The 14,817-nt window shown below is 38.7% G+C and overlaps 1 protein-coding gene across 1 annotated transcript; it reads left to right on the top strand.

Moving 5' to 3' along the window:
- Positions 1 to 591: 591 nt before the first annotated feature.
- LOC306852029 (F-box only protein 11-like) lies at positions 592 to 13,874 on the top strand. The gene is made up of 22 exons (XM_079388619.1): positions 592 to 889; positions 2,940 to 3,067; positions 3,198 to 3,279; positions 3,413 to 3,557; positions 4,535 to 4,664; positions 4,909 to 4,992; positions 5,099 to 5,231; positions 5,333 to 5,439; positions 5,603 to 5,714; positions 6,454 to 6,560; positions 8,316 to 8,453; positions 8,540 to 8,757; positions 8,965 to 9,145; positions 9,255 to 9,377; positions 9,455 to 9,540; positions 9,707 to 9,783; positions 9,961 to 10,104; positions 10,382 to 10,492; positions 10,775 to 10,882; positions 10,975 to 11,083; positions 11,176 to 11,274; positions 12,983 to 13,874. Exons 1-22 carry the CDS (start codon positions 802 to 804, stop codon positions 13,110 to 13,112), a joined length of 2,640 nt encoding a protein of 879 aa, XP_079244745.1. The 5' UTR covers positions 592 to 801; the 3' UTR covers positions 13,113 to 13,874.
- Positions 13,875 to 14,817: the final 943 nt, after the last annotated feature.

The raw sequence follows: 14,817 nt of genomic DNA, 5'->3' as shown, positions 1-14,817 counted from the left end.
TTTTTTCACAGTATAAATTGAGTCTTTAAACATTAAAATATATACACTAGCTGGATTTTAAAGGATAGGATACTCGCACACAAGGATCATATCTCAGAGTGGTAGAGTGGCATTAAAAATCCCTTTCATGATTTACCTGGTAAATAAAGCCAAGAAAAACATTTTTCACTTGGCTTTAAGAAATTTAAGTGCTTTTTTTTTTTTTTTTTTATTGGTCAGATTTGTAACAGCAATGCTTTCGAGTAAGTTTGTTGTCTAACCAAAACATCTTAAACCAGCGTAAGGCAGTCTGGTCCTGCTGGTTTAAGATGACCAGCTGGTCCTCAACTGGTTTCCCAGAACCTTAACCCCTTCTGCTACATTGACCAAGCTAGGCTCCAGGAAAGGCTTTTATGCAGTTGCAATTCCATTCAAAGCTCAGCTTTATGGCACCAGGGCGGTTTACACTTCGAAACCGATTTTATTCAAGATTGAAAGTTCAATGTCTAAAAGCAATGATACTTTTTGCTGAGTATCAGTAGTGACCCCTTGTGCATGTAATCTATGTCCATGCTAATGGCTCCTCCTGCTAGATAGAGAGAGAGGGAGAGAGAGACACGGAGCTCAGCACAGGGGGGAGCTGTCCGAAAAAAAACACACCAACAACACCCCGAATAAGAAAAACTGCCCCGGGTTGGTGTCCTTTTTCGGTTTAGACGGGTGATTTGACTTGTTTCAGACCAGAGATTTGTGTAAATGCTAAGAACAACAGGATAAGGTTCGAGGGAAGCGTATTTTTTCTTGGTAAAGTCACCTCGCCAAATGAACTCCGTCAGAGCGAGCAGCAGGAGACCCAGGCGAGTGTCGAGGCCGCGCCCGGTGCAGCCGGAAAGAAACAACGCAGAAAGAGGTGAGACGGGGGCCTTTAATTCAACAACACTTCAATGTTGTGCCGTCTCTTGTACGGTGCTTTATCTATCTGACCCGACACGGACACTCCGAAGCCGAACGGCCTGAATAAAAGGGTTTGTGTGCACAGCGTCGAGGCGTATATAGCTATACAGGCCAGGCCGCGCTTTGTTTGGGCTTCACGAGCCAGAACCGTAAACGGCTAGCATTTAACACACCACCTTTCCGGGTTGGCTTTAAACCTAGAAACAAGGTGACAAAGTAAATTTTTATTTATCTTAGGCTATAAGCCACCTCTCAGGGGTTGTAGGTGGATGAGAGAAGTGGATTTAGGCAGGAAAATCTCCGCTGCGTAGCTGCTAGTTTCCAGTGTGGGCTGCCATTGATGCACAACACTGTCCATTTACACCAAGCACTAGTACGCTATCTGCTTATTGCTGCATCGGATTAGTATCTTCAACGGCATTGTGATTGTTCGGTTTTGGTTGGCGTTCAATGCAGTAGCTGTGAAGTTAACTGTGTTTACACACTGCTAGGTAGCACGCAAGCTAATGCAAGTAGCTGCGCAGTTGAGCTCAGAGCGAGCAAACGGGGTTGGATAAAGGCTCTCTTTGCTGTTTTGTCGGGCGTATGTGCGTAATGGGATGTTTATCACATGAGTGGTTGTTGTTGCAGGTTTGTAGATGATATGCACAAGGCCCTGGGTTCTGCTGGTGGAGGTGCATCTGTGATGATCAATCAGAAACCTTTGTTTCCACGTTTAGCTTGGTTACAGACCCCCCACTGACAGGCTTTCCATTGATAAAATGTTACAGCATGAGGTTTTCTTGCTCTTGAAGTATTTATTATGGATTATTGATTCATTTTAGACTAGTAGTGATCAGGGCGTCTTATTGTTTACATTTGGTGTGATGTGAATCGTTTGCAGCTATAGAATATTTCAATGAGCAAATTAGTCTAAAAAATGCATTGACTTGAGAGTGCACACTATATTCATTTTCTTAAAGTTAATATCACATGGTATAACCTGTACACTTAAATACTCAAATTTACTATGTTTTTTTTGGACGTACACCATAGTAGTGCTATGGTATTACTATCTAATGCCATAGCTGCACTTTAGTTAGTCATGTAATATTTGTGTATTTGCGTTAAACATGTTTAATGTTATGCTTCAGATTCTTAAATCTGTGTTTAGGTGAAAGGAATAGCATCTTCTCCATACTGCTTTGTTTTTGTACCTCTTTTAGGCAGACAGACAGAAAAAAGTGTGAAGTCTCACAGCTGATCAGATAAGGATTTAATAAGAAGGTGTTGTTTTCATATTTTGCCCTGATGTACTCTTGTTGCCTTGCTGTCTTGTCACCTGCAAAGTTTTTGTTACCAATGGATCAGTCATCTGCGAGTTGCCATAAAATTCGTGACAGTTCAGAGCCAAGCTTTAGCTGCTATTCTCATTTTTCATTTTTGGATGTTGTCTCCAGGTACCAAATGTGCTGTAGGGAAGGACAGACCGTAAGGCTCTCAGGTGATCAGTACACCAGGTATTGACAGGTAGGTAGGGAACTTGCACACACAAACAGAGGTGAACAGGTAGGGAACTTTAAGACATTTGTAGCTGACTGAAGAACAGCATTTGTCGCATCTTACCTGGAACAAAATTAATCTAGGCATTGCTTTATGTATAAAATATAATAGTGTTTACAATTGCAAAACAGGAGGAAGTTATGGCATTTAAGAGTTTTACTCTTTAAATAGCAAGATATGAAAAAGTAAGCTGTCTTGAAGCTTGAGGTTTTCCACAGATTGTGACGTTCTCTGTAAATAATGGGTGGGAATGTTGTCTGTGCTGCTATGCTTTTGGAGAAGGCCAACAAAAAGTTTGCTTTTTGAGTGTTTTCATTGCGAGAATGGATCTATTTTATTCCCACAGGTATGGTTTGGAGATCAGGAGTTTGCGGTGGAACTTGAGGGTCTGAGCCTGTGCAGGGCAGGTTGAGATATGTTTTGCTGAATGGATTGTTTTTTTTTTCTTTCTATGCTCCATGTAGATGAGGACATCCCTGCAGATATGGTTGCAGAAGAATCTGGTCCAGGAGCTCAAAACAGTCCATACCAACTCCGTAGAAAGTCCCTGTTGCCTAAAAGAACCGTGTGCCCCACAAAAAACAGTATGGAGGTAAATATTTTGCACTCTTGAGATCTATACTATCCCTGTTTAGTTTGCACTTTTAGCAGAGAAAGACCTTCTGATGTCTTTTTGATCTAAAATGAGTAGTTTAAAAGTCAATGTCTGATTTGTGATGCAGGGAGCCTCCACTTCAGCCACAGAAAATTTTGGTCACAGAGCTAAACGTGCAAGAGTGTCGGGAAAATCCCAGGACTTGCCAGGTGAGTGCAGAGTGTGGTCTCGATCATTCAATTGTGGTTACATTATGTTTTGCTTCTGATCAAAGGGCTATTAATTCATTGTGCTCTGTAAGCAGTTTGGTTTAGATTTCTTCTCTTGTTGTCTTTGTTTCAGCTGCCCCTGCGGAGCAGTATCTCCAAGAGAAGCTTCCAGATGAAGTCGTTCTGAAGATATTCTCCTACCTGCTGGAGCAGGATCTGTGCCAGGCTGCCTGCGTATGCAAGCGATTCAGTGAGCTTGCAAATGACCCCATTCTCTGGTAAGAATTTTTACTTGGTGACGATAGATTGATTTGAAGGAGTACATTAATCTCTTCAATTGTTGGAGCATGGAGGAGAATTGTAAGAACAATGTCATGGTGTAATTGGGCTACTAATGATTTAATAGATCATAATGCGGGGCAAGCAGCACATTGTTGCAGTGTCTATAAGAAGTTATGTTATGATGATCATGACCAGTAGACCGTAATAATATTGCAAAAAATATGGTGGATATCTTAAGAATGTAATGCTTCCCTTTGGAAGATGAGTTTAACACCTGACATTGCTATTGTGCACAATGGCAAAAGCATCTCTTGGGGCTTTTTAATATCAGTCTTGTGTGCAGCTTCCACAAAAGAAGAATGTACTGTTCAAAAATACTGGGTTTAGTAAGATTTTTAACAGATTTAAGAAGTAACTTTTTAACATTTATTTATTCAATAACAGTAATATTGTGAAATATTATAATTTAGAATAACCATTCTCTATTTAATATAATGTATTGTATTCCTGTGATTGCAAAGTTGAATTTCAGCAGCCATTACTCCAGTTTTCAGTGTCACACTATCCTTTCTCCTTTCTGCTTGATTTTATTGTGGAAAACATTTTTTTTTTTTTTTTTGGGATGCTTTTATTAATGCCAAGTTCAAAAGATCAGAATGTTTTTAAATAGAATTTTTGGTGACAATGTAAAAATTGTTACTCTTGGTTTTGACCAATTTAATGCATCCTTGCTAAATAAAAGTATTATTTTCTATAAAAAAAAAAAAAAAAACCTTTTGAACAGTAGTGTGTAACTGACTAGTGGTGTGTAAGTCGTTACAGTAGTGTATAAACACTGACCCGAAATTATGGTAGAAATATAGAAAGTGCTTATTCGCCACTGTAATGTTTTGTAAGTGGTGGATTGGTTGAGATGTTACAAATTCAAGTTTATATTGTTACTGATTGTTTTGTCTGTTTGTGCAATTTATAGGAAGAGACTATACATGGAGGTGTTTGAGTACACACGGCCCATGATGCATCCAGAGCCGGGGAAGTTCTACCAGATCAACCCGGAAGAGTATGAGCAACCAAACCCTTGGAAAGAGAGCTTTCAGCAGTTGGTATGAGAGCTTGTGACTCTGTTGTCCTTGTTAAGCCAGTTGGTAGATAATCATCTGTCTTCTCACATCAGGATGGATGTGAAACCATAGATGATTTTTCCAGTGTGAGGCCTTTTGTAATTTGTCAGAGTAGTAATGTTATTCACTATTCGAAAGGTCATGAAATTTATAAACATTTCCATCTTGTGTTAACTTGTGAATAAGTGTTCATTAAGTCTTTGCTTTTCTTTTTCTTTTTCAACAGTATAAAGGAGCACATGTAAAGCCTGGTTTTGCAGAACACTTTTATAGTAATCCAGCCAGATACAAAGGCAGAGAGAATATGTTGGTATGTACCTTCGGCTTCGGCAGTTTCATTTCTGTGAAGATGGTTCAATAAATGCACTGAGGAGTTTTCAGCTTCCTTGCAATTACAGTTTTTTCCTGATTTGCAGTATTATGACACCATTGAGGATGCATTGGGAGGGGTGCAGGAGGCCCATTTTGATGGCCTGATATTCGTGCATTCTGGCATTTACACAGATGAATGGATCTACATTGAATCCCCCATCACAATGATTGGCGCAGGTGAACCTGATGACCCTGTTTTTGTTACCTATGTCCTTTAGATCTTAAAACATTTAACCTTACATTCCTAGACGCTTACACCCCTGTTTCTTTCCATTTAGCCTCAGGGAAGGTAGCTGACAAGGTTGTCATTGAAAACACTAGAGATTCAACGTTTGTGTTTATGGAGGGATCTGAAGATGCATATGTAGGCTACATGACCATCAGGGTGAGTCAAACAGCTTTTCCAGCATTTTATCTTATTAGAGTCATTGCATTTGTAAATCACTGCATGATGTCTTTTAGATAATACTACTTGCTCTTCTCTGTTTATTAGAGGTTGCAGCAAATCATGTTTTTGAGTGCGTCTAATATTTCTGTTTTACCCCCAGTTCAACCCTGATGATAAATCAGCACAGCACCATAATGCTCACCACTGTTTGGAGATCACAGTTAACTGCAGCCCCAACATCGACCACTGCGTTATCCGCAGTACCTGCACAGGTATGTTTCATTTGCTTCCCTCGCATAATACACCACAATTCAAAAGTTGGGCTTGGTATGATTTAAAAAAAAAAAGTTTTTGAAAGATGTTTCTTGTGCAAAGTCTGCTCTTTTAAAACCGAAAATACAGTTAAAAAACCAATATTGTAAAATATTATTCCAATTAAAAATACATGTTCTATTTCTAATTTTAATGGGAAAAAAAATAATTTGTCAGCAATTATTACTCCAGTCTTCAGTGTCACATGATCCCTCAGATCAGATAACATTTCTTGTTCTTATCAGTGTTGAAAACAGTTGAAACAAGTCTTTTGTAGCATTATAAATGTTGTTACTGTCACTTTTGATAAGTTTAGTGCATCATTGCGGAATTAAAAGGTTAATGTCTTAAAAATGTACTGACTCCAAACTTTTGAAAGTTTGTCCAAATCCTGTCTGTGTATCTAGTCATCATGGATGCTTACTTCATGGCTAAATTATTTAAGTAATTGTTTGCTCTTCAACCTATTGCGTTTGTTTCACATTTGATGAATTAAAAAAATAATTTCCTATTTATGTGTTCAATTAATTTGGCAGATGTTCATCTAACTTTACAGTGCATTCAAAGTATACATATCAGTATATGTGGGAATTAAACCAATGACCTTGGTGTTGTTATCACTGTATTTTATTAGCTGAAATGCAGTAATTGTTATCGGGTGGTTTTGAGAGAGCAGTATCTCTCTACCTTTCTGTGCAGTGGGATCAGCGGTGTGTGTAAGTGGTCAGGGTGCTGGACCTTCCATCAAACACTGCAACATCAGCGATTGTGAAAATGTTGGACTCTACATCACTGATCATGCACAGGTATGAACCTTCATGGTCTATTTTGTGCATTGAAGGAACTGTTCAAAATGGACATTATTATTTACTTATGATTTTATGCTGCTGAGTTTTCGTCATGCAAATGTTTTCCATACAATAGGATCATATTGACCTTTCAGTCAAGCACTACACACCAAAACCTCCTTAAAAGGGATTAATGACTTTTTGCACTATATTTCAAGTCTTCTGAACCCATATGATACATGCTTAGATTATTCCATTGATCCTTATTTAATAGTCGTTAAAATACAAGGCTTGTTTATTTATGTTCTGGTCAAAAATCATGTTGTAAAAATGTTGCATTTTGAATATCTGCTTTGTCAGTGTTGACACTGATTTATATATATATATATATATATATATATATATATTTTTTTTTTTTTTTATTATTATTATTTTTATTAGTGCTGGGCAATGATTAAAATGTTTAATCGCGATTAATCACATGATTTTTCTGCGATTAATAGCATTATGCACAAAATTCAATAATGAATTCAAAAGTAGTGTATTGTGCACTTTTTTTTAATTCAAAAGTGCAATAACATTTGGTTTGCAAACACTTGAAACAAATAAGGTGCTTTTTTACAGCAGTATTCCTTTTACATAATAGCAGTAAAAATATTTCTTGTAAATCTCAACTTATAACATTAATGTAGTCAAATTAAATATAAAACCAAAGCTATTTGCCACTGCCAGGGCGTTAACGATTTTATAAAAATTATTTTATGGTTTGCTATAGAAAAACAAGTTATGTTAGTCCAGAGCCTCGATCATAATGTTACAACAGACACCTCCCGAGTAGAGACCTGCACTCGGGATCGCGGGACCTAACGCAACAGAGTGCGGCACGGGACAACACTTGATGGGGGCGCAGGCGGGTAGAGAGTCGTGTGCGGGATGCGGGAAAATAAGGGTGTACTCACACTAGGCAATCCTAACCGTGCCTGAGCATGTTTGACACCCAAAGCCCAGTTCGTTTGACTAGTGTGATCGCTCTGTGCCAGCCGTTCCTGGCTCGGTTACAAGAGGTGGGCCAGAGCCTGGTTTAGTTGGGCTCGGGCGCAGTATGCACGTAGTGTCAGAGCACTGAACTTCTGATACGTGCAGCCTGATTGCATGAACATTTCTGAGCGGCAAAAGTGATAGATCTGTAAAGCAATATATTGTGAGAGGGCTGTGTTACCGTGTCCCAAACGACTCAAATTAATAAACCAAAGTTAACAAAACGATGCACTCCACTGTGCTGAGCGAGAGTGTTTCTTTGCTGTCTTCACGTGCTATCAGAAACTTCCTATTTCCCACTTATGAAGTCGTGGTTACCAGCACATTGCATTATTGCTAAAAATAACAGTGAACAGTGGTTTGTGAATGTTGATGCTTAGCCTAAATAATTTTATCGGGAGCATTCATGTGAGCGCTGCTGCAGTCTTAGGCCCACCCCATATGCTCTCATTGGTTGAGACGCGTGATGACACCCTTTCCAAGCCGGTACTGATCAACATCCCACCCCTTCTGTCACCCATGGTTTTTCTGTATGTGTATTCAGAGCCAGTGAGCAACTGACTTTCATAATAATAAAAAAACTGCGTTACTGAGCGATAAAATAATTGTTGGCGTTAATCAATTATTGCGTTAAAGCGATAACACGTTAACTTGCCCAGCCCTAAAATAAATATATATGACGTTTTTCATTAAAAAAAATCTTTAAATCTTTACCTGTAAACTGTTGTGTTACAGGGTATTTATGAAGATAACGAAATCTCAAACAATGCGCTTGCGGGTATCTGGGTAAAAAATCATGGCAATCCTATCATCAGACGTAATCACATCCACCATGGCAGAGATGTAGGAGTGTTTACCTTTGACCATGGCATGGTAATTACACCTAATATTTCTTCAGTCAGAGACTCTATCTGTTCTAGCCAGTGAGCTGATTTCTGTTTCTTTGTCTCCCTCTGCAGGGCTACTTTGAGAGCTGTAATATCCATAGGAATAGGATTGCAGGATTTGAGGTGAAAGCATACGCGAACCCAACCGTAGTACGCTGTGAGATCCACCATGGCCAAACAGGGGGCATCTACGTACATGAAAAAGGCCGAGGACAGTTCATAGAAAACAAAATCTATGCTAATAACTTTGCTGGTGTGTGGATCACCTCTAACAGTGACCCAACCATAAGGTCAGTCTCCATTGTCCTCCCTGTGTTGCCTATGAAAATGAAGTTTGCAGTGTCATATTAGCATAAATCAATATTGCTATTTATAGACTTAGAAATAATTATTCATTTTGGATATAGATTAGCTTTTGCTTGGCTCACTTAACACTTGGCTCATTGGGAATTGATTGTTGATTATCTATAAAGTGAACTGTCTGCTCTTAATCTAAGGGGAAATGCCATCTTCAATGGAAACCAAGGAGGCGTTTACATATTTGGTGATGGGAGGGGCCTCATTGAGGGAAATGATATTTATGGAAATGCCCTGGCTGGCATTCAGATCAGAACGAACAGCTGTCCTATAGTAAGGCACAACAAGATCCATGACGGGCAGCATGGAGGAATCTATGTGGTGAGCATAAACATGAACTAACTGTAATACATCCCAGCTGCTGACAGAACAAAAAAGTATGCACTGGTCATAGAGTAACTCTCTCTGTTCTGTCTGTTTCTGTTTGTAGCATGAAAAGGGCCAGGGTGTAATAGAGGAAAATGAGGTGTACAGCAACACTCTGGCCGGAGTGTGGGTGACCACAGGAAGCACACCGGTACTCAGGAGGAACAGGATACACAGCGGAAAACAGGTTTGGAACTTAAAAATTTAGTTTGTTATGATCTAGCCTTCATTCTTCCCTCCTAATATTGTTATATCTCTGAAAAGGTTGGAGTGTATTTTTATGACAACGGACATGGAGTACTGGAAGATAACGATATCTACAATCACATGTACTCTGGAGTCCAGATCAGGTAGAACGTAATTGAATTTCTGCTCCTTCAGGAAGTATCAGGAGTACAAATTGATTTTCAAGAGTCTTGGTAGTAAAAAAAAAGTGTAGTGCATTTTTATGTTGGATTAATTTTTTGGATGCATTGTACAGGATTGATGTTTTTCCTTTTTGTTTTTTAAACAAAGAACTGGAAGCAATCCAAAAATCAGAAGAAACAAAATTTGGGGTGGACAAAATGGAGGTATCCTTGTATACAATTCTGGTAAGTTCTTTATCCACTTTGTCTCTTTCTTTTCAATCCTTATGAAGCTTGTTAATGAGTATGGTTTTCTTTTTTTAATTTTAGCCATAAACTGTTAGATCCCAGTTGTTATATAGGTCTGCCTAGTTTCTGTTTTCTCGTGTTTGTGTTTAACTTCATTTGGTGGTCTATTCTTAGGGCTGGGTTTCATCGAGGATAATGAGATCTTTGATAATGCCATGGCGGGGGTGTGGATTAAGACGGACAGCAACCCCACGCTGCGCAGGAATAAAATACATGATGGACGGGATGGGGGTATTTGCATATTCAACGGCGGGAGGGGTAAGAACGGATTGGAAGATTTCTCACTGCTCATAGGCCCAGTGCAGTAAATGCAACGCCAGTTGAGGGTGACTTAAAGTAGAAAAATATAATCGGACCAGTCTCCCAGACATGGATCAAGGGTTGTCTTGAGCTAAATCAGTGATTAATCTCCCAATTAAAACCTTGTGGATAAAACTAAAGTTTATCTGTCAAAAAGCTGGCCAAATAATATGGATGTACCATGTCTAATCATTATAATAGAAACTAATAGCATTGTCTTTATATGCATGTTCAGGGTTGTTGGAAGAGAACGATATCTTCAGGAATGCACAGGCTGGTGTTCTCATCAGCACAAACAGCCACCCGGTGCTGCGGAAGAACCGGATATTTGATGGCTTTGCTGCAGGTCAGTAGACGGTTTAGGTCAGAAGTGCATACGTGCTGTCACTCTGGTGGTCTTAAAGGAATAGTTCATCCAAAAATGAAAATTTGCTGAAAATTCAAAATTCAAGTCGATTTTCAGCAAATTGTCATTTTTTTGGTGAACAATTCCTATACTATAAAATGATTCTTTTGTCGTCTTAATGGTAAATCGTAAAGTAATAAAAATGTACGTGTCATCATGATTGTGTAGTCTGTGGCATTTTTCTAATCAATCGTCCAAATAACACTTTCACCCCCACTTTAGGTATTGAAATCACAAACCATGCCACAGCGACTCTGGAAGGCAATCAAATATTCAACAACAGATTTGGAGGCTTATTTCTAGCCTCTGGTGTCAACGTTACAATGAAAGGTAAACATTATCATTCAAATTCGTAGCCAACTATCTCACTTTACCTCAATATTATATATTTGTTAATTTAAATGTTTTTCATAACTTTGTAGATAACAAAATCATGAACAATCAGGATGCCATAGAAAAGGCGGTGAGCAGAGGTCAGTGCCTGTACAAGATTTCCAGTTACACCAGCTACCCCATGCACGATTTCTACAGGTAATCAGAAGGCAGGCAACTTGAAGCCGTCTGCTTTGAAAACCAACAGAACTGGTTGTAGTATTTCACTATCTTCCATTCTCTTGTATTAGGTGTCACACCTGTAACACAACAGACCGGAATGCAATTTGTGTGAATTGTATTAAGAAGTGCCACCAAGGGCATGATGTGGAGTTTATACGGCACGATAGGTCAGTGCAAAACCTTCTTGTACACAGTGCAACATGCATACATCAGTGTTCAAAAGTTTGTGCTCACCAAGGCTGTATAAGTTTGATTAGAAATAGTCAAAACAGTAATATTGTGGAATATTATTATAATATAGAATAATTGTTTTCTTAATGTATTTTATAATGGCAAAGCTGAATTTTCAGCTTCCATTACCTCAGACATCAGCATCACATAGCCCTAAAGAAATCATTCTGATATGCTAATTTAGTGTTTAAAAGGGTCATGTGATGTTGCTAAAAAGAACATTATTTTGTGTATTTGGTGTAATGCAATGTGTTTTGCAGATTAAGGTTCAAAAAACATTCATTTTCCACATACTGTACATTATTGTTGCTCCTCTATGCCCTGCCTTTCTGAAACGTGTCGATTTTTACAAAGCTCATTGTTCTGAGAAGCGAGGTGTGCTCTGATTGGCCAGCTATCCAGTGCGTTGTGATTGGCCGAATACCTCAAGCGTGTGACAGAAATGTTACGCCCCCTTGCTGTATTATGATGGCGTGTCCCGATGTGACGATACAAAAACAATAAAACGAGGCATTTGTTGCATCCAGTGGGGACACAATTGCTGATTAAAAAGTGCTGTCTTTTTACGCATCGCGTTGCATTGCACCGTGTAAACATTACAATGTCTGCATTTGTGATCGGAGAAAGGACAAACAACAAGTGCTACTCTACACAGCTCAAAACATGCGTTTGAACAGTCAGTGGCAAATTCTTTAAATATGAAAACGTACTTACAGGCTGTGTGTCAGAAGCGCCAGACTGTCCTTGCAAAGTTGGAATTGCCCCACTTTATAGAAACAGCTGGCATTATGAACTACTCTCCCAGGTTCAGAAAACAGTCCTCTGTAAAATGCGCTGCACACACTAATATTTGGGTTGAACTGTTCTGGAACAGTGTTGTAAATACAATTTCTCCTCTTTTGGAAGCCCAAACTAAGTAGTTTCACTTTCACAACGAAACACAGCATCTTCAGGACATGGAGCCGGTGGCAGCAACAATACAACAGCGAGAATAAAAATTATGCCCTCTTTCTTTGCGTATACATTTGGGCGGTGTTATGCAAATCTTAGACGTAGACATGTGGGGGCGTGTTTAAATGAGGCGTTTTAGGTGGGCGTTGGACGAGTCTTAACTTTTATAAAGAATATCTCTTTGGGTTGGGAATCCCATCTCCGCCACAGGATAGAAAAGTTAATTGCGACTTTTCACCAATCTTTTTTTTTTTTCCTCACAATTCCGAGTTTACATCACACGATTCTGACTTTTTTTCCTCTGAATTCTGAGTTTACATTTTGCAAGTCTTTTTTTTTTTTTTCTACCACGGACGTAAAAATAAAAAGTTGTGAGAAAACAAGACCAAATTGCGAGGAAAAAGTCACAGTTACCATTATACATTAATGTATTTAATTTGATTGGAAATCAGTTTTTAGCAGAAACAAGCTTCCATAGAAAACAGTTGTGCTGCTTAAATTTTTTTTTAAAGTTAAAACTGTGATAAATTATACAAAGTTATAAAAACAGCATTTATTTAAAATAGAAATTCACTTTTTTTTGGGGGGGGGGGGGGGGGGGGGAAATGTCTTTTACTGTCGTTTTTGTCTGTAGGATTTAGTGGATGCATAGATTAATCTGCTCTAATCCTTTTTCTAATCTGTCCTATCCAGGTTTTTTTGTGACTGTGGCGCGGGTACATTGTCCAATCCTTGCACATTGGCTGGAGAGCCAACCCATGATACGGACACTCTGTATGACTCTGCACCTCCCATAGAATCCAACACATTACAGCACAACTGAGATCCAGCTCAACCTCCATCACAGCACCCTGGCCTTTATCGTACCTGCCTACAAATCCAGAGCACCTGCCATTTCTGGGCCAGAGAGACCTGGTGTGCGGAGTGTGTGTGGATAACTAAAACTGTCAGACTTTGAATTAATCATTTTAAGAGAAACTATACTTGGAAAGGTGAAATGCAGAACTCCAAAGCCGCGCAAAGCTGCCTCAGTACTGGGTGCAGACTCTCTTGTATATTGCTAACTGAGAAGATGTTTTGATGCAAGGAGTTCTCTTCACTTCTGGTTGGGAATGTGATGGATGTTTTGGAAGAGTGAAATATTGTGAAGCAATATGTTGACTCAGGATTCTGGAGATTATGGAGGTGGGTGCCTCAGTGGTGTTGAGTTTGGGAGGGGAGTAGACTCTCTTGGGTCCTTCCAATCGCAAAGTCCGACGCTGTACGCCCTGCCCTGTGCAACTTCAGTGCTATGTGGAGATTCAAGACGAGTTCTGCTGCAGTTTTTGTACAGATCTGACCGTGCTACAGATTGCGGTTTCTCGGATTAGAGGCAGAGCCATTCCATTATGGCTTCCGGTGACTGTTTTTTGACAGCAGATGTGCTGAAATATATGTACGATATAAAAAATTAACAAAAAACAAAAAAACAATGTGATTAGCACTTGCTTTTTTTATATGTTAATATGTGTTTCTGATCTACAAATATGATTTTAATGCTTTCTCATGTAGTTTTGTATTTTCAGGCAAAAAAAAATCTTACTGTATTTGAATGTCTTTTATTTTATTATATATTATTATTATTGTTATTAATATTTTTGTGAGCACACATTAGGCTTGCTGTAATCATACTCCTGTCTCAGCATATAAGTTCTTTCTGTGAAAGAGGAATAACAAAGAAAAGATCAGAAAACGAACACTAAATTGTCCTCCAGCATTTTTTTTTTTTTTTTTTTTTTTTTTTAATGAGGTGACTTAAGTTATCATCTTTTTATGTGAGCAATTGAAGTGTGGAATTTACGGTTGTGCAGGTTCGGAAATGTTTGCATCACCTTTGTTGCTGCCATAATTAGAAAAAGGGTTATATTTGCCTGTTGTATTTATCTTTCTCATTTTTAAGTTCCCTTTCTAAATATTTGGAGCTTTAATCTCGAAGCGGTTTGAAGTGATTAACAAGGGCCCAAAGAATCCTGAAGCATGTTTGACCGTTAATCTTACACAGAATGTAAAGAAAAGAGTTCTATTAAAAACAATCCCAGAGCATTTTCAATGAATTTTTTTGTCAATGTGGTCCTAGCATCCTGAAAATGCCTCTTGACTTTTCAAATCATTTTTATTGCATTCTTTTGGGCTCATGGCCTGACTTGTGCCTGTTTTAAGTATGATAGTGATTTTGAAAAGCCTTGCTGGAGTTGGTTATATCGGAGGCCTCTGGCCTCTTTGAAGCTGAGACAAGTATCTCTACAGCCCCATCGTCTTTTTGCCCCTCAAACTCCATCTATGTGTAATGTGGTGACTGTGGCTTCTCATGCAGCCTGAATTTTATGCATGTGTACCATAACATCTAGACTTAATATATTGTGAAGTCTTCAATAACCATTATGTAGATGCTAGTATGAATTTAAAAAGGGTTTAATTTCCTAGAAAAGAACAGAAACTGGTCATTTTTAAGAAAATAAACTTTATTAGATCAACACTGCTTGTGCTTG

This window comes from Barbus barbus (assembly GCF_936440315.1).
Source record: "Barbus barbus genome assembly, chromosome: 32".
Lineage (NCBI taxonomy): Eukaryota > Metazoa > Chordata > Actinopteri > Cypriniformes > Cyprinidae > Barbus > Barbus barbus.
This window is presented reverse-complemented; position numbering and strand designations above follow the sequence as displayed.